Genomic DNA, 24,084 nt, shown 5'->3' on the forward strand with positions numbered 1-24,084 from the left:
TTGAGGCTATTCAGGACCAATCAGACAGTACAGGCAGCGAGGGTATGGAGACTTTGAAGTGGGAAGTGAAGTGGGAAGTATCTGTGACTCCGCGGGAAGGAAAGACGGAGAGAAGTAAAGAAGCTAGAGAGGTTCAGGTCCCTTTATCTGTTGGAAGGAGGGAAGGTACGTACCTCTACCAGTGCCAACGTGACTGGTGGTCTCTGAGGCTCTATCGTTCCTTCACGCGGGCCAAGTCACACAGCTTGATCGTACCTACCTCGTTGGAAGAGACCACCCCCGTTTTATCATGGCTACTCGCGATCAGCCGATGTGTCGAAATTCCGTAGTTGACGACGTTCTGGGATAGCAACACGAAGGCCACTCGATGGCTTCTGGGAGGTTAAGTCAAGCGAGAGATCATCGTCAAGCCAGATCTTCGCCACCTACCTACTGAGCTACCCTATAAACCCATGATAGTTCTCACCTTTCGTTTCTTCCCGTCCCGAGATTGCCGACCTTCCCATCCGTCACCCGACAACTACCACGGCGAGCACGGCACTGCCATCTGGATGACAAGACGGACCAACTTCCGGCCCCCATTTGCTTCTCAGTTTCCATTCTTCTTCCCCTAAGTGGTCGAAGTCGACGTGATGTGTTGTACACAGTACCTCCAAACTCCCCAGACACTCACTCACCTTCTTCCAGTACATAGCTTCCTGCCATCCCATCGTTAAACACTGTCGCTTTGCCATGTACACAGTACCTCCCAACTCCCCAGACACTCACACACATAATCGTTCGACAAGCGGAAACCCCCCGCTGAAGAGTGAGGATACCGGCCTTTGACCGAGACTTGCCCGAGCTTTTCAACAAGCCCTCTAGCATCGACACCCGCCTTCTCATCCACCAAACTTCTCCCCAGCCTCTCCAACCTCCAGCGTACGTGTACAGGTTCGATTCATGAGAAGCTTGGCTTGCAGGCGGTTATTTCCGACATCTCCACCGGCTGGTGAGCAACTTGCGCTTCGCTATGTGCATCTGCTCGTCCCTCCACCTTCTCCCCCTCTGTACGAATGTGTGATCGCAAAACCGGGGAGTGACACTTAACCTTGGTTGGCTCTTGAGAAGTGGCCGTATAGCCTATGCCCCTGTGGAACGCGACGCCAACCTTGTTTGTTAGGTTCAGCCTTCCCCTGGCGCTGAGTGGGATTAACAAGGCTGTTGGCTTCCTTATACGGCTGGATACATCAGACTACTGGGGTGAATAGCTCACAATTGAACAGATAAGTCGAGGGGGGGTTCGATAAACAAGTGTTGATTGAGATTTGACTAGATTACTATCCAATATCGTATGCGAAAATCAAAAGCCCCCTTCTCACTTCGTAACTATCTAAGCTCACGGGCCGCTCACTGATTAATTGAAGCAGCTGACAGGCAAACAAGCAAGCAAGCAATCTGCATGGGCTCAACGTGTCGTGTGACCCTAAAGCTTCACCATCAGGAGTCCAGGAATCTTGGAATTCTGGAATCGAGGCTAGGTACATGTGCAGTAAGATGCAGCAACCCTTTCGATAACGCATGTGGTAGTGCACTGATAATGCCAGCTGATAGCTGCGCTGCATGCCCCAAGCCAGCTTATCAGACCTTTGCAGGGTCGAAATCAGAGAATTTGAGTGTGCGTCGCCGGAGGTAGGCAGAGATGCTGCCGTTCCGCCAACTCTGCCACCGCCACCGCCACCTCGGCCTCCGTCTCGGTGCTCGGGGTTCTCGGGGTTCTCGGGTGGATGGTTCGGCCGCATATTCGGTTAGGGCAGGGAGTTCGATCGTGCTCGAGGCTGCGTCTTAATGCTACGTTCGCGAGTGTTGTGATTGTCGAGAGGGTTGCGGGGCTGTTGACTGATCTGTTCGCTCCGAAGTCTGGCTCGCTGGTGGTAGTTGTCGTTGTTGTTGTTCTCGGGCTGATTCGGCCTGGAGGGTGAAACCATCATCCCCATCCAGAGATAGCCACGCCCGCGGTAAGCAGGACGATTGCGAGGCTCTTGGGGAGGTTGTTGTTGAGGCTGGACGTTTTGCTGAGGCATGGCTCTCGCTCTCGCTTGGTTGTCATGGATACGGTTGTTGTTGTCGTTGTCATTAATCGCAGGCTTATTGCGGTCCCACTCAGCCTGTACAGCCTTCCCGATCCTCGCCTTCTCCCTCGCCAGCTTCAGCTTCAGTACCCTCTCCGCCTCCATCTCGTTACGCCTTGCCAGCGCTAGCTCCCTCACCATCAACCTCTCCAGCTCCAGCTCTCTTCTAAACTCTCTTGCCCGCTCCTGAGACCGCTCTTGAGATCGTAACTTTTCCTCCGTCCACGTCTCTTTCCAACCTCGCCCCAAATTCCGCCACCGATCCTTGATTATTCTCAGAACGCTGGGTTTATTGCGACGGGGCTGCAGCTGCTCCTCTGGCGGAGGTCCGTTTTCAATGGCGGGATTGACGGCGTCATCGACGGCGGCGGTGGCGGCAGCATAGCCATGATCGGGTGGCCCCCAACAAGTTCTGTGCCATGTGTGGCGCCGATCATCCAAGCTGTTGGCACTTAGTTAGCAATATAGTCTATCAAAACAATAGGTGGGAAAGGAGTGAGGGGAAGAATGGGCTGGCCTACCTTGACTTGTTGGAGGCGCCACACTCGTAGCAAAATGACCAGGAACATCTACACTTGATTATGTGGCAGCCCCTGACCAGTTCGATCATGTAGTTGCACATTGGGCATTGTTTCCACCCTTTCTTCTTGCCCAGAGCGAGCACCTTGAGTGTATCCTGGTCTTGGGTGCAAACCACGGTCGGGTGGTAAGGCTGACGGCAATGTTTGCAGGTGCTGGCGGAGCACTCGAGACAAATAGCGAGATCGCTCTGAATCATATCGGGTTTGATGAAGCTGCTGCACTGAGGGTTAGAGCAGTAAACCGGGCTTGGTGTGTTGATCTCCACGACCATGTCCTCGTACGCCTCCTTTTCCTCGGCGGACAAGGAGACACATGAGTACTCGTTTGTGTTGAATGTCTTGCCGCAGCAGCGGAATGGATAACGACCCTCGGTTGCACTGCGGATGCCGTCGACGAGGCAGCCGTCGCAGTAACCGTGGCTCGCGTGAGAGGTGTTCGATTCCGATGTTGTTTTGGAATAAGAGGCAGAGCAAAAATAAATGAGCTGGTCTGTCGGGTGCTCCTCCATGCACACAACACATTCGGAGCTCCTGGGATCTTCGGAAGCATCGTCACAGTCGACTGTGGTGGAGGTATAACGGTCCCTGTGACTTTTAGGGTCCTCATCGTAGTCGGTAGTTGCGGAGTTGACGACCATGATGTTCTTGTTGAGGGATGTGGAAAGCCGGTTTGTTGAGTGTCTCGTCAGCGGGAGCGTCGTAGTCTCGATATTGTCTCTGCTGATCTTAACCTTTGCTTGAAATTTCTCCAAAAAGGCGGAAAACTGTTTCTCAAGGCGCACGATTTGCGAGGGATGAGTCTGGCTTGTGTGATGTCAGATTTTTGACACCAAAACCGAGGCGAGGATGATCAAGAGCCGTCCACAAAACAGAATGGCCGTGCCAGAGATCTGGAGGTAAGGAGTTTGACGATGCGATGGACATTTAGCATAGTCTATGCACTTTCGGACTTGGCAGAGGCTGTGGACGGGAAGCAAAAGGGTCTGATGATGGTGGCAGCATGCTGCTTTTATATGATAGCTATGGCTCTTGCCTGGACCACGGTGTCTTTAATGAGCACATGTCCGCAGGAAAAGCGGGGGATGCTGCAGTAAAGGACCAAGTCTGCCCCCTCATGCCCTCTTATCGGAAACGTGAATGACCAGCTTGCCGTGCGTCTTGCCCTTCCTGAGGTCCCCGAAGGCTGTCGGAACATCCTCAAAGTCATAGGTATGCTCAATCACAGGCTTGACTTTGCCCTCTGCGACCATCTGGCCGAGTATCGTCAAGTCCTGGTGTTGATCGCTCGTCAACGTGTACAACTGAAACTTGCGTTTTCCGCCACCGAGAAAAGAGGGTCTTAACAGCCTGGACATTGTCGAAGACACGGCAGCTAAGGACATAGGCCCGCCGACCTGCACGAACTTTCCATCGGGCAAGAGATAGTCATCGCCGGCTTTGTACAGTTCCGCCGGCAAACCGACATTGTCGACGGCGAGCTTGAAGACTTGACCGCGTTCTCGCAAGGCCTGGCAGACATCGACAGCTGTGTAGTCGATGATTTCGTCGGCGCCCAGGGCCTTGCACTGTTCGGCTTTGGCGGCAGAGCATGAGACGGTGACATGGCAGCCGAGAGCCTTTGCAATTTGGATGCCAAAGGAGCCAACACCACCGGAACCTCCATTGAGGAAGACCTTGTCGCCAGGCTTGACATTGGGAGCAATGGTCTGGTAGGCGGTCAATCCGGCGCAGGGGATGGAGGCGGCTTCGTCGACGTCGACGCCCGAAGGCAAGGAAGCACAAGCCTTTGCCGAAGCCACGATGTATTGACCACAAGCGCCCTGCTGAGTAGGGGGTTGACGACCAAACACAATCTCGCCGACACGGAAGTTGTCGACAGTATTGGTGGTCTTGACGACGCGTCCGCAAAAGTCCCAGGCGGGAGTGGCCGGAGTGCGGACGACAGCACGGCCCAGATTCAGGGGCAGTTCGGCGACCTTGTAGTCTGAAGGGTTGATGCTCGCGCTGAGAACCTCGATGAGCAGCTCGTTGTCGCCCACACGCGGCGAGAGGGTGGGCACGTGAACATCGTCCTTGAGCACCAGGTTCTGTTCCAGGCCACCAGTGGTCTGTGAGTACTGCCAGGCGCGCATCGTAGGGGGGATATCGAACGACATGGTTGGGACTCGATGGTCGCGGATCTGGTGATCAACAGTTGTTGGTGTTGACTATCGCTTCAGTGGTAAATGTTAGTGTCAAGCTGTTCCGTGAGACCAGGAGCTTAACAGAATGTCGTGGTGCTCTCAGCTGCAGTCAGGAACAAATTCGAGGTTTGGGGGGGACGGATGACTTCGCAGTTGAACTAGATACACTTGGCAAGCTCGGAGAAAACGGAAGATGGAAAGAGTGTTAGGTTGTTGCAAGCAGATAAAGAGAAAGAATGCGGCGTCGTCGTCGTCGATAGTCCAGAGCTGAATGCCAAAAGCGGGAGGGTGCACAGACCATCATGACCTCATCATTGGGTTCGACGCGCGGGGGTGTCCTGACACAGCAGGAATGCCTATCAATAGTGACCTCTTTATTCAAAAACACCATCACATACGAGCGGGCTCATGCTTTGACGTTGTCTTCGAAGCTAAATCCGAAATAATAATCAACAAATAGGTATACCCAAGAGCTTCTCTACAAACGTCATCAACCGCAATGCTGATAATAAAAGGCAGTGACTCCCCGACGCCAAGTCTCCTGTGATGACGGATATACGTTAGATAACCTGCTATCTGGAACTCCAGCTATTACCAGCCAACACACTCGTTAGAGCTGCCTGAGCTGTTAGCAACTAAACTGGATTGTTGCACGCTCTCGCTGTGCCTGCGACATCAAGCGCCCCCCAGAGTCACAGCTTCAATTCCGTCTCAAGATATGCAACACCACTTGGATCTATTTAAAAGAAAACGGGTACCCGTCGGCAACATGCCGAAACTTGGGATGAGAGCGGCCATCATCAAGCCGCTATCACTGCCACTGCCGCAGACACCCGAGTGCCAATACAAACTATGCCTGCTATGCCACATGCCACCAAAGCTTTAGAACAAAGGCCCCCTGGCCCCCTACTTTACATGTTGATTATCAATATGAAGCAAACTGCATTCGCGCATCAAACACCATGAGGACGGGTTACATCCAACTTTATTTAGGTTGCGCTAACGATTCTTTGAGCAGATTCTCTCCCCAAAGCAGACACCATCGAGCCTCAAATGCTTGATACCATGTTTGCCTCCCAACAGTCCGGATGAAAGGCTGCTCCCGAGTCCCGTTCGCACTTGGAAACAACCATTACCACGTGGTCTGTCGGGACGATATAGCTTCCCACCATGTCAACAACTTCCATAATTTACAAAGGCCGAGTCTTATCCTTCGCCCCACTCTCTTCCTGAACCAACTTGAACTTTGCCTCAACGGCCTCACCTACTCACGATGGATTCGGCCGATGCTCCTGACAACACGAGGCATGGCTATGAGATGCTGGGCGTTAATCTTGGCTCGTGGGCACTCGCCTTCATCGCCGTCGCCCTTCGTGCCTACACCCGTCTCTGGCTCAGGAGGGACTGCTTCGGGACTGACGATATCCTCATGTTCATTTCCATGGCCTGCTTCACGACATACGCTGCCTTTGCTATGAGCGGGCTCGTCCAAGGATCCAAGACCGATGACTATGCCATCTCCACGTCCAACAGTGTTACAGAAGCCAAAAAGGTGTGTATCACACATCCCCCAAGGGTCAAGCCCGACCGAGTTCTTGCCTAACCTGACGGCGTTCTCAGTTTTGGTGGGCCTGCTATCACGCCTACGCCCTCACCATCTTATTCGCCAAGCTATCCGTCAGTTGGTTCTTGCTACGCCTCACGACCATCAACAAAATACACAGATACATCATCTACGGCAGCGTAGTAATCGCAATCTGCAATAGCACTGCCTTCGTGTTTTTTACGATATTCCAGTGCACACCGGTTTCCTACTTCTGGGATGATGTGACACAACCCGGGCAATGTGTTAGACCTCTCGTGGCGGAATATGTGTGCAGTGCCTTGAACATCGTTACCGATCTCGTCTGCGCGCTGCTCCCAGCTTGGATTATTTATCATTTGAAGATCAGGCTTAGGACGCGGATTGCCCTCATGACACTGATGGGCATGGGTTGTTTGTACGTATTTACTTTTTGCTTCACTCGAAACTTGGATCACCCGCTAACTTCAAGAAACCCCACAACAGTGCAAGCTGCGCAGTTATAGTCCGCATGACATACTTCAAACTGCAAATCGAGAACTCGAGCTCAACCGACCTCAGCGACACAATGATACGCTCGAATTCGGTCCCCCTCATAGCCAACATAGCTATCTGGTCCAGCGTGGAACAAAGCCTGGCCATCACAGCGGGTAGTCTAGCCACTCTACGCCCGCTGCTCAAAAAGGTCGGCCGCAAGCTCGGATTTGCCAGTGGTACAACCGGGTCTACATACGACATTGAACATGGCCCGAGGGGACCACCGGTGGTGCTTAAGGACCGCGCAAACTCCTTGTTTTCGAGAAAAGGACTGTCGGGGCCTACAGGTAGCGATGCGGTGCTGCTTGAGACAACGACGGCAGTGTCATTTGACGGGGCGCATGTAAGTTGGGGTTATGGAGGAAGACAGGGAAATCACCTATGGACGAGGCTAACCAGAGTTCTTTTTGGAGCAGTATTCTAGACACGTTGTTGTTACGAGAACCGTCGACAAAACCCCGTCATTGGAAGGCGATCAATCACACTCAGATTCTACGTCTTCATGGCCGCCGAAGACGTAGTTCGTCCTTCGTCGGTGCCCGCCCGTTGCGTCTACCAAGCATCAGCGAGCCATTACTCTTTGATTTAGCGCAGTTAAACACGCTCTCTTTCCCAATGCGTCGCAATCCCTGGATAGGCCATTCTTTGTGCTTTCCTTACCTTTCAGACATTCCGTTGAAGGACTTCAGGGGTATTTCAAGGATCACGGCTCAGATATGCTGGCGGGGTCTGGAAGGTAACCGCCAGATATGGGGGCAGCAGTCAACAGGTCATGAAGACAAACTACGGGGACGCAGCAGTCAAGGTCATGGGAACACAGTACTGAAAGAGCACACGCGGAGGATGGACAATCAGAACCAGAGCTAATCGATCAGACGTTCACCTCACGCAAGACGAGGTACCAAACGCATACGAAAGTAGCCAACTATCATCATTCACAAGTTCTCATTGAGAAGTTCAAGTGGTTATACCATGATTACGAACGAAATGCTATTGTTCCCGATACTCCCATCCATTTAAATCCCAGTCCATAGCCCTGTCTCTCGGCCCAATGCTCAAAACCGCCAACATCACCAATAAGTTCCACAACATTCTCAGTTCATTTCCTTCCTTGCTTTAACCCTCCAAACTATCAAATCACATGATAGAATAGAGGTCAACAACAAAGCCAGCCAAATCTCATAAAGAACTTTGAAATGATATTATTATCTCATGATTACAAAACACATTCGCTAATGATCCATCCTCCCTTGACCAGATCCCTGTCCCGTCTATCCCGTCCGTCTCCCTTGCCTTTAACTCCACAAAGCCTTTACAACCCACCACCACCTTAGTTCTTCTTCAACCCCTCCAAAATATCCACCGCCGCCTTCTCCGCAGCAAGATACGTGCTAACCGCCGTAAACGTGCCCGGAATCCTAGGATACACACTCGCATCGACAACCCTCAATCCCTTGACGCCCCTAACCCTAAACTTGCTATCCAACACCGCCATGGGGTCCCCATCCGCCCCAATGGGACAAGTGCTAGAAGCATGGTGTCCCCACGCTCCGTCCTTGATGAACTGCTCTATCTCCCCATCGCTCTGGATATCCGCCCCCGGCCTGACCTCCTGCGTGCGCACCACCTGTCTCTTGAGCGCGTCGCGCGCAAGGCCGATAGCTTCGCGCATGGCGGTCAGGTCGGCTTGGTAATCGCCGGACCCGAAGTCGAAGTAGTTATAGTTGATTACCGGGGTGTCCAACGGGTTGGAGGAGCGAAGAGACACGGTGCCGGCTCTGTTACGCGGGTGCGCTTTTAAGATAGCCCACGTCCACCAGTCGTGTTCCGCAGTGATGTCTACCGAATAACCGGGGTAGTAACCAGCAAAGTTCACGGGGCCGCCAAACGTAAAAACGTCGTAACTATCATCTGTCGTGACCGAGGACTTGTAAAGCATAGCGACCGCCAGACCGGAAGAAGCATATGTCCCCCTATCGCCCAAAACGGGGTTTAACCACCTATCCAAGCACGGGTCGGAGGTGTTCCCGTAGAGCTGGAAAGTACATCCCTTGAGAGCAGTCCAGTCCTTGGGAACCTTCACGTTGACGCCGATCTCGTAGTGATCCTGCAAGTTCCCGCCGACGCCGGGGAGGTCGACCAACACAGGGATGCCGAACTTTTCGAGCTCCGTGCGCGGGCCGATACCTGATAGCTTGAGGATTTGCGGGCTGTTGTAGGCGCCGCCGGAGATGATCACCTCGCGCGAAGCGTGGGCGGAGCCGGGAGTGCCGTTGGGGCGGACGTTATTGGCTCTGTTGGCGGAAAGGGGAGAGGCGCGGTAGAGGTGTGCGCCGTCGAGGAATTCGACGCCTGTGGCGATAGGTTCTGAGGAAGAGGAGGAAGTGTTGAAGGTAATGCGCGTGACGTGGCAGTTCAAGCGTACGTCCAGGGGGTACTTTTTGCTGCCGTCGGGCTTGCGCGCGTCACGCACGGCGACGACGAAGTCACGCGAGCCGGAACGGGCGCCGTTCTTGCTGCTGAGGGGCGTCTCGTAGTAAGCGGGCTTCTTGTCGCGGGCAATGGTGTTGGCGTTGAGATCACCCGCGAGAACGGTGGCGAGGTTGATGGGTGATTGGGTGATGTTCCCCAAAGCGAAAGCGCCTCCTAGTGTCAAGGAAAGAAGTTGCGGGTCCTTGAGCGGGATGGTTAAAGGTGTGACTTCCGTGGAAAGCCAGCCGTCCCGGCCGTGGCCAGAGTATAGCCCGTTGACGTAGTTCTTGTCTTCCATGGAGACGAAGTGCTTGCGCATGTTGGAGGGCGACCACCCCTGATCGCCGGTTAGGTCGGCTAGGTACTGGAAGTCGGACTGGTGCGGGTAGACGGCGATGAGGGCGTTGTGGGCTGTGCAGCCGCCGAGGACGCCGGCGCGCGGGTAGAGCGTTCCCAACATCTCGGCGCCCTCGGGCGGGAAGAGACCGGTGTAGATGCTCCCGTCGGGGAGCCGGTAGCTGGTCTTCCAGTCGCGGGCTTGCTGCTTGTCGTCCGGGTAGTGGCGGACGTAGAAATCCCAGGACATCTTCTCGTCTTCGGAGGACCGGGCGTTGTAAGCTGGCACGGTCACGTTGATGTTGTTGCCTTGGTCATCGCCGGCTTCGATCAGGAGCGTCTTGTGGCCGGCCATGGCGAGGCGGGCGGCGAGGGGACCGCCGCCGGCGCCGGAGCCGACGACGATATATTCATAGCCTGTGAGCTCGACGGCCGAGGCGAGAGGGACGGCGGCGAAGGCCAGCCCTAGGAGACGACGGAGGATCATGATATGTGTTGTTTCTCGGTTGCTGCAGAACCTGGAGAAACAGAAGGGAGTGGGTAGAGTAGTGATGAGACTGGCAGCCACGAGGAGGAGGCTGTTCTTATACCATGTTGCTCGACACTGAGAGACCGGGAGGGGGTTGGACCCGTCAGTCAATGGTCTGGAACTGGAACTCCACACGATGTTGTTGAGTTGGTACAACCATGGCAAGCAACAAACAAGGATACAACATCGGTGTAGCCATGCACACCATCCAACATCTGGACCGGGGAACCTGCCTCGAGCCTGCAAATCATATCAGCCCGAAAGAGGTTCACAGAACCCACGAGGGCGGAACCTTTTGGCAATAGTCTGTTAGTGTCATGACGATCATTGTCCCCGTATGTACCAGGAAGTCGTTGCAAGTTTCAGGCTGTGTAAGGCAAGGCCCCTTCCTCCTTCATCTTGCTTTTTGGATTGTGTTCCCCGATGCAAGCCATGATTCGACGATAATGCACCATTAACAAGAAGTGTATCCTCAACCAGGCAGGAACCATGTTCAGACGGGGAAATCTGATCGCCGAACTAAAAATCCTAAAGGTTGGCAAACGGAAAGGTAAGGGTCACGGGGATGGGGGTCCGGGAAGGTATTCTAGACTAGGTGATCGTCTCTCTGGGTCTCTCTAGGGCTCTTTAGGGATCTCAAGCGAAAGCGAAATTCATCGACGACCAGCCTCCAATACCCCATAGGATAACCACCGACTTCCATTGTCATCAGTTCTTTTGAGAATGAATTATCGAACTCAGTCTGCTCGGATTCTGGTGAGGTAAACGAACTATTGGCTTCAAAAGTCCGAGTATCAGTCACGCCGCGACCAACGCACTTCCTCTCTCGAACATCAAAGGATACAATACTGTCCCACTTGGGGTAATGAAATTGCAATACGTCACCACACCTCACCGTGATTTAAAGAGGGTGTACCTATGTTATGGTGTCATGGTATGGTGGCATCGTGAGTTGAGGCTGCAATTCAATTTGCGACGAGGGGGAGGGAGAATTGAGGAAGAGCAATGCATCTCCCCCGCAAAGTCGCAAACAAAACAAAAAGTGGTGTTAACATCGGGGCACCGCAGATCGTGTTCTGCAGGATTGAGAAGCGGTTTAATCAGTGTCCACCATCTCCTGTTGAGCACTTAAGCTATTCCGCTTCCTAACTAGTGTAATTGGTTGAGCTTGACGGGAAAGGTGATGGCATTGTCGATCACTGAATGGGATTCAGTGATGGTGGGGAAATTTGGATTTGGTGGTGACCAGCACGACCCAGGACCTGGAAACGGGATTGACGAGGGGAGCAGGCTGCAGCGGACTCTGGTCCGTTCCGTCCAACAACAACCAACTTGAGGGATCAAACTGGGTAGGTATCGTCAGGGGAAGCTCAAACAGGAACTTGAACTCCAGGTTCGAGTCGTTCGTTCATTTGACTGAAGTTGGGAAGATGGAAATGAAGATGAGCTGGAAACCTTCCACTCCAGTCCAGCTAGGCAGGGGCATCATCGTGTTGGATGTCGCACAAACATCAAAATGACGATGACGGCGTCCGCCATTCAAAGCCATTCGGGTTCCCTTTCCCACGAATCCCATCTGTCCATCTACCCATCGCCACCAAATCTTGCATCCGGACGACGGTGAAACCTAGCGTATGACTGCCTAAAGATCTTCCGGGGGCGCAAGTTGAGGCTGAAGACAATACCACGACCAAGCCGACTGGTCTGCCTCAGGTAGATTGATCTCGTAACCCTTCCACGGGTTTGCAGGTGTTGATATCGTGGGCTGCATGGGTGTCCTGGTTGCTCCTCATTTTACACCACGAACCCTAGAGTCTCGAGCGATGAATGTTGAATCTCGAGCCCAGGCTTTCGGGGACGGAGACGGGGACGGGGGGCTTGAAATCCCCGAAGATGGATGTCTTATCAAGGAGGATGTGACGATGATAATCGCCCACAGTCATCAAAATCCATCATATCAAAGGGAATCAATAGTCTTCCCAAGAAGCGGAGTTTTTGCTTTCGAAGTTTCGATAGTTTTACAACCGTTGAAATACAATTTACTCCAGGCTCCTCTTCCCCAGAATGTCTTACGTACAAGCGAAGTCTGACGGGCACGGGATATGTACCCCAGAAAGGGGGAATGGAGACGAGGGCACGAGGCGGGAGGTGGAGCCCATGACATGAGGAGAGCGACAAGGTGAGAAGGTGAGAAGGTGAGAAGGCGGTGAAGTCGAGTGGTGAACTGAGAAAGGGTATTGTTTCCAAAATGATTAACAAAGGTGACGATGGTCTTTCACTTTTCTCTGCCTGTCCATATCATATCAACTGTACACATCAGTCCTGGTAAGTTTGTTAGCGTGCAACTTCAAAGCGTACCCTTCGCAACTCAACGAATATTCCACCAATTTTTATACCGAAAGCTGGTATCAACCCAGGGCGCTTTTCCCGGCTGATATACTGTCTCCAACTTTCCGTTTTGAGTGTGGTTATTCCATTGTTTTTTGGTGAAGCTTTGAGGACCCTTGTCACAAGAACCGCGCTAACAAACTCACCACGACTGATGTATATGACTTCGGTGGTTCGGTGGATATCTTGTCAAGATCCTCCACTGCCGCACCAATGACTTGATGCTCCCTTCCCTTTACAGCAAGAGTTTGCACAACCCCGTATGATCAACAGGCAACACGTACCTGTCGAGCTTGCTGTGTAAATTAGGAACCCGAACCATTCAATGCTGCTGGTCAATATTCACAAATAAAAGATGTGCCAAAACCAACACCAACACCAACACCAACACCAACACGCAAGTAGGCAATATCTTCGTACTGTAGCACTGGTTGGCTTCGTGTTGGTGATTTGGTGATTTGGCAATGCGAGAAATCGGACTTGTCATGAAATGAAGAACGTCAGCCAAGCCTGCCAAATGCGAATGTGCCTTGCATGTCCACGTTGAGGGTTGAGGTGGAGGTGGAGAGAAGGGTGGACTTGGCCGTCAGCTTTCATCCTTGGCACGGCGGGAAGCGGACTCTTACCTTCTCCGCTGTCAGCTCCCGGGTGACTTTAACAAGATGTGACGAGGCTGCAGAGAGCCTCCGTTGGTAATTTGGTATGAATGACTGGCCTTGTTCTAACAACGCCGAAACATCTAGTGCAACGGTGTGCATCTACTAGTGATACATGTGAATAGCTTCACTGGCGGCTGGCGGCTGGCGGCTATCCGCGACACCATTTGACAGTAACTCAGGATAATCGCAGAGGCGAAGGACCAACAAGTGATGAGAAAGTTATGAGTATTATATATATACCGAAAAATGCTGCAGGCGACGCTACACCTGCCACGATTTGGGGCGTTTATACATCGAGTGCCCCCTCTTAAATGTTCATGCCAACTCTGGCTATCCAAACATTATCCATCATAGAAGCCATTTCAGGCCATATTTTCCATTACAAATCATTTTATACATTCCAACGAGGGTAAGGGAAAAGGACACCTTAGACCCTCCCCTGGCGACCAACGCTCTCCACGCGGAAGCCCAACTTCTCCATGCCGGACACCTCCAACACTCCCCTACCATCAAACACCCAGTGAGGCTTGTGCATGTGGTAGTGGACCTTTCTCCAGTCGAGTCTGCCCTTGAAGACGTGCTCTTGTCCCGCTCCATACCCACTGGTACCCGTCACCTGCTCAATGTAGCAGTCTGGGCAGTCCTCAGCGCAGTCCGGTACGGGGTTGAAGCGATGTAATGGGTCCTCCTTATCCTCCGCGTCCGTTGACTGCAGGAGAAAGGTATGGAGAGCAAGGAGCTCAGTCTCAGTTGGCTCATCGCCCTTGAACGGCCGTGGGTCAGGGACAACAGCCTTGACGGGAGCGGCCTTGGGGGCTAGAACCTCGGCAGATGCCGATACTGGCTCGCCGGTATTTTTGAACTCGTCGAACTCGGTCGTAATCAGGAGCGCATCGGAGGAGTGACAGGCTTCATAAGCATCTGCATAGACGATGACAGGACCACCGTTCCTCTGTAGTACCTCGGCGCCGACATAGCGACCAATATCCTCGGCCATTTGCGCTGGGTTGCAGCAGGGGTCGTAGACGGCGATTTCTCGTGGCCCTTCCTCGACAAGCGTCCTGATAATCTCCACCGCTGGCGACTCGCGGGTATCATTGGTATCCTTCTTGAAGGCGTAGCCGAGGATGGTAAGCTTCTTGCCGATCAGGGTATTGTTGAGACACCTCACGACACGCGAAGCGAACCTGTTCCTGGCAAACTCGTTCATGGTGATGACGTTACGCCAGTAGTCTGCAACCTCGGGTAGTTGGAGGCTCTCGGCAAGGTAAGCCAAACTGAGCACATCCTTCTTGAAGCAGCTGCCACCGAAACCGATACCGGCCTTGAGGAACTTGCTGCCGATACGGGGGTCGGCACCAATTGCGCCTGCGACCTCGCTGACATCGGCGCCAGTCGCCTCGCACATGGCCGCAATCGAGTTGATACTGCTGATGCGCTGGGCGAGCATGGAGTTTGCAACAAGCTTGGCGAGCTCGGAACTGAACACATTGGTAGTGATGATGCGTGACCTCGGGATCCAGGCGGAGTAGACGGACGCTAAAGCGGCGGCAGCGCGTTGACCAGATGGCGTAGGATTGGAGCCGATCAGGATACGGTCTGCGTTGAGAAGATCCTTGATAGCAGTTCCGGCAGCCAAGAACTCGGGGTTGCTGAGAACCTCGAAGTGAACGCCGGGCCTATGAAGCGCAAGCTAGGGCACAGTTAGCCGGTCAAGCCCTCTCCTCAAAAAGATTGATTCTCCTTACAGTGTCTTGTACAAACTGCGCTGTCCGGCAGGGAACCGTAGACTTCTCTACAATGATGGCGCCCGGCCGAGCATGTTGAGCAACCACGTTGGTAACCGCCTCGAAAGCAGTCATATCCGTCGCAGCACCTGCGCCAGCACCACGGATCTTGGTTGGTGTGTTAACCGCAATCAGAACGATGTCGGCTTCGCTGATGGACTTGCCCACATCGGCTGTGAAGAAGAGGTTCGGCTGGCGGGCAGCAATGGGTTTGGAAACATGGTCTTCGCACTGGCTGCCGCATTCTGAGGCCGGGGTAGAGGCATCAGAGACATCCGGGGTATTCGAAGATGTGGTGTTTGTAGTAGAGAGGGGCCTAGTCTCGATGGCGCATTCCTTGGATCCGTCTCGGGCAATGCGCAGGATGTGGTTCAAGCCGGGCTCATAGATGGGGGGATGTACGGAGTTCCATCTTTGAATGCGCTTCTCGTCCTTGTCGACTACCGTAACTCGGATATGGGGGTTGTTGAAGGCAATGACAGCCGCAGTAGGGCCACCTGGAGGTTTGTTAGTCTACGAACACTTGACTGTGACCTCCACATGGCTGTAAGACTCACCAACGTAGCCAGCGCCAACGCAGCAGATGTTGCGAGCTGGTGGTGTCCTGGCCGTAGTGTCGAACAACGTGGACGACAACGACCTGGAGGCACTCTGGGGCTTCATAGCGGGGATCCCCGGTTGTTGATCCGCAGCCTGAAGGACGGGACTGAAGGACAAGTTGCTTCCTGGGGTCGTTGGCGCAGTGGAGACGTCGAGACTAACGTCGTTCCCCAGATCGAGTGTCGAGGGCAACTGATGGGCCATTGCTTTGTTGCAAGTGTTTCTCCCAGAGACAGGCGGTGATGATGGGGAGAAAGGGGGCAGCGGAAGGGAGGAAGGGAGAAACAAGTGGGAATTCTAGGGAATGGAGATGAGGGAGGAAGTGAACTGGACACTTGGACTACTTCCACTCTGAGAAAGCAGGAGACATGGCCCGACACAGCGCCAGTGGGATGGTCTAAAAAGAGGCTGCCAAGAATGGAGAATCCGGCTTTAGTGCGTGTGAAAGCGAACGATTCCGGGGAAGAAAGGGGAGCGACGGGCGTGAGGGCGGCGAGGCTTCAGGAATGGTTAGATTCAGGAGGCCAAGAGGGTGGACATGACGAAAAGGTGGAGCGGTGGAGGTGGATCGGCCGGGTTGTTACATGTCGAGGGTATTTCCATCTTCCATCCGTCGGCCAAACACGACATGTCGACAAGAAAGTCCTGAGCAGGGTCTTGGTATTAGTCGGGCTTTTCTTGGACTTGGCCATTGTTGGTGGGATTGGATCTCACTCACATCCTGCCTTTGTCTGTTCCTGTCCGCCATGGTGTGAATACCGCCGGGCATCACAAATCAACCCCCTCAGAGACAACTTAACATGTCCATCATATTGAAGCGCTCTTCTCTTCCGGCGCTGTTGTTGACATTGGCATCTTGACGAAAACGGGAATGAAGAAAAGTTATGTCTTGTCTCAGACAGAAACGAACACGACAGACGGGAACAAGCACATGAATCTGCAAGGTGCAAGCGGCCTGTAGGTACACATGCACAAGAAGCCGAGGGAAGAATCGTGATGATTGTTCCTCAACGGTCCAGTTGGCGCCGACAAGACTGATTCGAGTTGAGGACTTGCCCGAAGTTGATCTTTGGTCCGATTTCCTAGTCTTGTCAACTTGTCAATTGCAACTGCCAGTGTCCAAAACATCGAGCAACGTCCACCGCTGCTACCGTCTGATGTTCTTTTTGCTCGCATGTGTTGGTCTTGGCGGGCGTGATTCCTGGCCCTCAGATTTCTCAACCGGCCAATCATTGGACCGAACTTGGAGAAGTGGACCCCAACAGTCAGGGGCCAAGAAACCTTCCGCTGCATGGACGGGGATGTTCCCCTCCTCATCCAGGACGCGCGTCTGTGCCAAGTTTGGAAAACGCGTAGAATGTCCTGACTGTGGCTGCCACTTTGCGCCGTCACATCCGAGAGAGCAACTGCGATTCAATTCAGGAACTGCAAGTGCAACCAACAACTCTTCCGAGACCACCAATTCGCATCGCTATCTTCGAAAAGGAAGGCGCAACAGCCATCGTACCAGGCAGCGACACTCTGTCACTTGCCAGGCGCGCGAACAATGTCCTCGACTGGTCGGTGAGCCGCGGCACAAATCGAACTTGGCCCAATCGCTCCCTCTCTGCCCTTCCGAGAAACAACTTCCATCATCACTTCATCAGATTGGCAGTGTTCGAATCCTTTCGTTGTGCTTATCCTCCCACTTGTCCGATCCAGTTTCGCTCGTTACCAACAATCCTCGACCGGCCATTCGGACACCATGATCTTTCCAAGGCGTCAATCGCGCAACAGCCAGTCTCCGTCCGATGAGCCACGCCCGCTCAAAGAGAACATCCGATCCGATCGATACCTACCACGCGCTTCCACTATATCTTCAGATCCCACCTTCGAGACGATACACAAACATCAAGCGATGGTACAGTATCGAAGCTCAACGCAAGTTTCCAGTGTGTACTGGCATACTATAATAAGCCAGGATGACGTACCGTGTGTCCTTCCCGCACCGCGGGAGCACCGTAGCATTGGAGCTATTGGTAACAAGAAACACCATCCCTTACCCATGCCATCCCGTGATCCCTCGTTGTTTTAGCCTCAACAGAAATCCCCGACGGCGAGTCTGCGACTGCTTACTCTTCAGCTGTTCTTACATCGCACGCGGAGCCGCAAGATAGCAATGGCAGTCCACGTACCAGTCGTGCTGCAGAAACCTTGACCGTTGAGAGGCACACTTCTACCTAGGCACAGCTACCCAATGGTGGCGGTGAGCATGGGGTGTCAGGGCCCTATCCATTGATGGGCGGTATTCACATCTCATACCCTGAGCGGTAGTGGGCCTGCTCGCGAACAAATGCCCCGACGGCTTCTAATTTCGAGAGTGCCGGTGGTGCAGGGTATCGTGTCTCACGGGGGTGCATTTCGGGGACGGGATCTGGATGGGATTTGGACGACAGCTGGCCTTTCATTATCCGGAGTTCGGACCCGGGCCCGGGCCTGGAAGCATCGCCGGAGAACACGACGACCGGGGTACAACTACTTGACTCTGGCGCGATCTTCTTTTACGCATAGTGAAAACTGCTCTTCTTCACAAGTTCTTCGACTTACATAGCAATCACTTGTTCTATGGCCGTTATTTCCCCTGAATGGATTGATTTGATTCAGGCTTGTCATGGTTCGGCGCCAACATCGCATCCGACTGGGCGTGTACAGCAACAAACGGTCTTTGCCCACAGACATGGCATCTTTACTCTAAAATCGATTGCTGTCTGGGTTGGTCTTCGTTTTCTTGATCAATCCGTTTAGTTGTTCTATTCAACAGATGTCGCCAGAACCGGTCTTTTGTAGGGTTTGAATAGGAATATCTCCCGGCCCCACCGGCATGGAATGCGCGTAAACGACATGGAAACCCCCCAAGCAGAATCTATGCATAGCTTCTTCCCAAATTCTTCCCTCCGTCCTTTCGGCATGCAAACCCATTCTTCAGGGCCTTGAAAGGCGTCTGTTTCTGCACTTTTCCTTTTGGCGTGCATGCTCGTTTGGTCATCTCAGCAGGAACACTATAAGACAGGGTCTGCGGAATGGGAAAGTTGAGACCCGAATACCACCACCATCATCAATTCACAACTACATCAACCCCACAAACCGTCACGATGAGTACCCTCAAGAACGAGGTGCTCAAGGAGCTTGCATCCAAGGACCAACTCCAGCTCCTGGATTCCATCGACCGTCTTCGCCGACAGGGCATCAACAAATTCGTCTCCCTCCCCCAAATCATAGTGTGCGGAGACCAGTCGTCCGGCAAAAGTTCTGTCCTTGAAGCCATATCCGGGGTCGCTTTTCCCGTCAAGAGCAATCTGTGCACTCGATTCCCTACAGAGTTGGTCTTGCGCCGCACTCCCCATCAACGCGCCAGGATCACCATCGTACCGCACGAGTCCAACCCTGAAACCCAGCGCGCCGCCCTCCAAAACTTCCGCGAGAAGCTCAATGGCTTCGATGGCCTACCAGACATCATTGAGAAGGCCAAGGGCGTCATGGGCATCACGCCTCATGGCAAGTCGTTTTCCAGGGACATATTGCGCGTTGAGGTCACGGGTCCTGACCGTCCTCATCTGACCGTGGTCGATCTTCCCGGCTTGATTCATACGGAGACCAAGTATCAGTCCAGCACCGATGTCGCTATGATCCAGGAAATTGTTCAACATTACATGAGGCAATCTCGAAGTGTTATTCTCTCCGTTATCTCGGCCAAAAACGACTTCGCCAACCAGATCGTTCTGAGGATGGTGAGGGAGGCGGATCCTGAAGGACAGCGGACCTTGGGCATAATCACGAAGCCGGATATGCTGGTCCCGGGGTCAGAGAACGAGCTACAGTACGTGGACTTAGCCAGGAATCAGGAGATTGTTCTACGTTTGGGATGGCATGTTCTCAGAAACAGAGATTCGGAAAGAGAAGAGGGCGACCAAGAGAGCCGCGATGCGAAAGAGACGGAATTCTTTGACCAGGGCGTCTGGCTTGACCTACCACGCTCGTCGGTTGGTGTCAAGACACTGCGCACGAGGCTCATTAAACTTCTTCTGAGGCAGATTGCTACTGAACTTCCCAGCTTGATGACGGAGTTGGCTCACAAATATTTCTCCTGCAGCGAACAACTTGAGGCATTGGGAGAGCCTCGCGTCACAGAGCACGATCAGCGACTCTACCTCTTCCAAGTTGGCCAGGAGTTCTCAACTCTGGTCAAGTCTTCTGTGGACGCCACCTACAATCATGCCTTTTTCGAGGATGCCAAAACGGACAAAGTCTATCGGCAGCGGATTCGAGCAATTGTTCAAAATAAGAATGAGGACTTTGCTACGACTATCACAAAGCGTGGCCACTACCGCGAGATTTGCACCAATCAACCTGATGGGATGTTGGAGCCGACGCCTGGCTCTCCAATTCCCATCAACGAGAAGGATTTTCTCGAACATATTGAGAAACTCATGCGTCGCACGCGTGGTAGAGAGCTCCCTGATACCCTCAGTCCTATGATCGTCGCCGATCTTTTCCTTGAGCAGTCTCGTCCCTGGGAGGCGATAGCCCGTAGCCATGTTGAGGACGCCTGGAAGGTCGCACAGGACTTCCTCGATCTTGTGATCGAGTACCTCGCGGATGAGCCAGCATACAGGGCTCTCAAGCAGGAGATCTTCGACCCAGCCATGAAAGGTATACTGAACGAAATGAACGCCAAGATTAAAGAACTTCTCAAGCCCCATCAAAGCGGCCATCCCATTACATACAACCAGGATTTTGTCACCGCACTGCGTACTGCGCGAAAGGACAGAATGGTCCAAGACCCTTCGAAGATTATCGCAGAATTCTTCGAAGTTAGCTCGCTCAACCAGTTCGTCACGATCACTGGAACCTACAATTTGCAAGCCCTAGCCCAGGCGATCAGCGAAAGCACTCCGCTTGAAATGAAACACTTCGCCGCCAAGGAAGCCCTCGACTGCTTGAACGCCTACTACAAGGTAGCTCTGAAGCGCTTCATCGACGACGTCGCCACCCAAGTAATTGAGGACAAGCTTGTCGGTGCTCTTCATACCATTTTGACATCTGTCTCCGTCTTCCAAATGACGCCTGAGAAGGTTGCACAGATAGCTGGAGAGCCCGAGGACTCTCGGCAAGAACGCGAGACGCTCACGAGGCAACTTGAGGTTCTCCAAAACGGCATCGAGACTTGCAAGCGGTTTGTGAATCTGAGAATTCACGGTGGTAAGTGATATACAGAACCTACGCCAACTTGTAAAATGTAACTAACTCACCTTTGTCATTGCAGATTCGGTTTACGTTGCGAAAGAGCGTGATGGGGACGAATTTGATACCGATGATGATGATGAGTCCAAGGTATCGAACGCGTTCCCGGAGGATGAGGCTGAAGGCGACGCTCCGGAATCGGGGACACCTCTGTTCGAAGACCTGCAAGACGTCAAGGACCAGCTCGAGTTCTACCATCTGTTCGAGTAAGGATTTTACTGCAAATCAGCTTGATGCTTAGGTTATCTGGCACGATAACTATGTAGCAGTTGGAATGCCAGAAGTAGGGAAGGCACTTCACTAATAGAGACTATTGCTCGCTACGCTTCCTATGTGATCCCGGCCATGGTTCGTTGGAGGTGAAAATAGCTCTTGCCCCTTCCGGGTGGTGTCTTTGATGTTCTTGACCCGCTTAACCTATCATTGAGCTGAACTTCACAAAGAATTGGAGGCCATGCCCCAAGACAAAGAATGGTAAGTCGATCCGCCTGCCCTCTCCTTTGTTCGAGATGGCGCTTCGCAACCCAGATTATATTTTAGGCTCACCTTATATGGAACAATCTCCTTGACGAATGCGCCCGACAATCCATGGCCATCGCGAGCTCAGCAAACAATCCAAAGAATTGACCGACAATACAATCCAGCAGCCCGGAGACCGACAGAAGACTCGAAGCTGTGATGCTCCCCTCAACCGCCAACCGAGGCGCCAAACGCCGCTACACATCCCCCAACGGGCCCAACTACGACGAGTTCGAACCCCGTCGCGTCCCTCTCTTCTCCATGCCCCTAACCAAAAGCCGCAAAATCATTCGCTTCCCTTACACCCCGATGGTCTCCTCCGCCCAGCACGACATAGACACCCCGCGACCGACCAAGCGAGTAAAATGGAACAAGGAACCCGCGCACTGGCGCGCAACAAAAGGCGAATTTGTCGACGGCACCATCCTCCACCCTTCTTCCTCCTCCAGCAGTGACGGCGACGCCGACTCCGACTCCGACGGCACCAACGAAACCGACCTCAGCCCAAAAAATAATAATACCGACCCCTTTTCCTCCCCTCCATCCCTTCTCAAAACCACACTGATGAAAGGGGGTTTTGACTCAGGAGGCTTGGGACTAAACAACACCTCCAACACCTCCAACACCTCTAATACATCCAACACCTCCGACCCAGACATAATAATGCTCGACGGCTCCCCTTGCTCTTCCAAAGCCGAACTAGCTGTAGCTCGTCTCGACGGGCAACGTCAACGCCGCCAGCAGCCGGGGCAGTTTCGGGGGTCTGGATCTGGATCTGGACTAGGACCCCTGGGCTTTTTATCTGAACCGGCTTTGTACCAAACCATTGACCAGGCAGTGTCCAAGACGCTGAAACAAAAATTGGTGCCGCATCTGAATAAAGTCGAGAAAATGGTCGCCAAGAACTCGGCTGATGTAATAGAGAAAATGAGGGAGAGGATGCGGGTGGCGTATCAGTGGGATTTTGAGCAATTGGAGGACCAAGTACGAAAAGAGAAGAGGGTTGTTAGGGAGAAGGAGAGGGAGATTGAGCGGTTGGTTAAAGAAAGGGAAGAGGGTTATTGGCTTGATAGTAGTTTTGAAGTTGGGGGTGAAAGGGAGGAGGAAAAGGGGGAAGAGATGACCTTGCAGAGAGTCCGGGAGATGTTCAAGAGATTTAGGGGGAAGGTGTGGGAGTTTGTGTGTAGCTCTGCACTACAACTGGAGACGAAAGGAGGGAAGGTGACGGAGGTGGATATTATGCGCTTACCCTGGGTGCCGGATAAGCAATTGTTTGACAACGCGTCGGTGGAGGTCAGGAGACACTTGATTATGGCTGCGATTTTCCAGGTGTTGTATTCGAGGATTTTGAGACCGGGGCACAGGACGTTTGGGGCGGAGCTGGAGGAGGGAGCGGATGAGCGTGGAGAGACGGGACGGGTGGAGAGGCAGTTGGAGGCTATTGAAGGATTTTTGATGAGGAGTGGGAAAGGTATGTTTTGCGCTGCTGATTCCGAAAACCTGAAAGGGAAACGGAATGCTAACGAAGACATTGACACGACAGTCGGACAAAAAAGTGAAGCAAAATGGCGAGCGGTAAACATCAGCCTCTTCAAGCAACTTCGAAACGGGATCCTGACAGCCGAAGCGAAGAGTGCAGCCCAAACACTCATAGGCTATCTCGAGCCGTTGATGATATTTACTTTCGCACGAAACAAGAAAATGGTCGAAAAGACTATCGAACAACTGTGCGAACAGGCCGTGGATCTCAAACTGGCAATCAGGAAATCACCAGTCCCGTTACGGATCGAAATCGCCTCAAAGAACACCAACGAGGAAGACAACGACGACGGCGACGACGACGACGACGACGACGACGACGAAGATCCTCCCGAGTGGGAACCAAAGATAGACAGAAAGAATGGCAAACCGTTGATCGACCCACGTTGGCACGAGAAAATGGGCCAGTTGAAGTTGACCACGGAGGAGGAGAGCAGCAATGCCAGGATTAAATACATTGCTTTTATCCCGTTCGGAGCGTTGGTGAAATGCGAGCCTAATGAACCGAAGGTGGTGGTGGTGAGGGCGTGGGTTATTGGGAGGGCTTAGTCGTCGTTGTCGTCTCGATCGGGGTTGAAGATGGCCGAGAAGCTTCCGTAGGTAGAGAGAGAGAGATGTGATCAACAGTTGAGTCCGCGCGGCCCCGAACCGCTGGATCGGGAGTCACTGCACTCCGGGGCTGTGTTATGTTCCACTGCCACTTTCCACTTTGTCGGTGATGCGGCCGCAAACCCGCTCCGGCCCGCTCCGGCCCGCTCCCGGATATTGGGACCCCGTGGGGCCCGGAGGTAAGATGGGAGATGTGATTGGATGGAAGGAGTTAAGGGACGACACAATGCGGCTGACGACACAATGCGGCTTCGGCTTATGTCAGATTCAAGAAGGGACGATGACAGGGTCAACAGGCAGGGTAACACCAGGCATGTATTAGATAGCATCATTATCTTGTCGGCCGCTTTGTGGATGAAGATTGTAACATAA

The 24,084-nt window shown here is 53.1% G+C and overlaps 6 protein-coding genes across 6 annotated transcripts; 2 read left to right on the forward strand and 4 right to left on the reverse strand.

Moving 5' to 3' along the window:
• Positions 1 to 1,787: 1,787 nt before the first annotated feature.
• Positions 1,788 to 3,330, reverse strand: SMAC4_05629 (uncharacterized protein; the record flags this gene model as incomplete). Its single annotated transcript, XM_003348485.1, has 2 exons — positions 1,788 to 2,553; positions 2,633 to 3,330. 2 exons carry the CDS (start codon positions 3,328 to 3,330, stop codon positions 1,788 to 1,790), a joined length of 1,464 nt encoding a protein of 487 aa, XP_003348533.1.
• Positions 3,331 to 3,804: 474 nt separating this feature from the next.
• SMAC4_05628 (uncharacterized protein) lies at positions 3,805 to 4,848 on the reverse strand (the record flags this gene model as incomplete). Its single annotated transcript, XM_003348484.2, has 1 exon — positions 3,805 to 4,848. One exon carries the CDS (start codon positions 4,846 to 4,848, stop codon positions 3,805 to 3,807), a length of 1,044 nt encoding a protein of 347 aa, XP_003348532.2.
• A 352-nt stretch (positions 4,849 to 5,200) lies between these two features.
• On the forward strand, positions 5,201 to 8,108 carry SMAC4_05627 (uncharacterized protein). Its single transcript, XM_066090323.1, has 5 exons — positions 5,201 to 5,335; positions 5,395 to 6,427; positions 6,496 to 6,875; positions 6,944 to 7,337; positions 7,411 to 8,108. The coding sequence occupies exons 2-5, from the start codon at positions 6,149 to 6,151 to the stop codon at positions 7,513 to 7,515; spliced, it is 1,158 nt and encodes a 385-aa protein (XP_065946621.1). The 5' UTR covers positions 5,201 to 5,335; positions 5,395 to 6,148; the 3' UTR covers positions 7,516 to 8,108.
• Positions 8,109 to 8,185: 77 nt separating this feature from the next.
• On the reverse strand, positions 8,186 to 10,289 carry SMAC4_05626 (uncharacterized protein; the record flags this gene model as incomplete). The annotated part of the gene is made up of 1 exon (XM_003348482.2): positions 8,186 to 10,289. The coding sequence occupies one exon, from the start codon at positions 10,287 to 10,289 to the stop codon at positions 8,325 to 8,327; it is 1,965 nt and encodes a 654-aa protein (XP_003348530.1). The 3' UTR covers positions 8,186 to 8,324.
• Positions 10,290 to 13,587: 3,298 nt separating this feature from the next.
• Positions 13,588 to 16,600, reverse strand: SMAC4_05625 (uncharacterized protein). Its single transcript, XM_003348481.2, has 3 exons — positions 15,723 to 16,600; positions 15,127 to 15,662; positions 13,588 to 15,071 (listed from the first exon to the last, which is right to left on the reverse strand). Exons 1-3 carry the CDS (start codon positions 15,967 to 15,969, stop codon positions 13,806 to 13,808), a joined length of 2,049 nt encoding a protein of 682 aa, XP_003348529.1. The 5' UTR covers positions 15,970 to 16,600; the 3' UTR covers positions 13,588 to 13,805.
• A 502-nt stretch (positions 16,601 to 17,102) lies between these two features.
• On the forward strand, positions 17,103 to 23,652 carry SMAC4_05624 (uncharacterized protein; the record flags this gene model as incomplete). The annotated part of the gene is made up of 3 exons (XM_003348480.2): positions 17,103 to 21,003; positions 21,068 to 21,251; positions 21,690 to 23,652. Exons 1-3 carry the CDS (start codon positions 18,825 to 18,827, stop codon positions 23,650 to 23,652), a joined length of 4,326 nt encoding a protein of 1,441 aa, XP_003348528.2. The 5' UTR covers positions 17,103 to 18,824.
• Between the last annotated feature and the right edge of the window lie 432 nt (positions 23,653 to 24,084).

The sequence above is a fragment of the Sordaria macrospora genome, chromosome 3 (assembly GCF_033870435.1).
Source record: "Sordaria macrospora chromosome 3, complete sequence".
Taxonomy (NCBI): domain Eukaryota; kingdom Fungi; phylum Ascomycota; class Sordariomycetes; order Sordariales; family Sordariaceae; genus Sordaria; species Sordaria macrospora.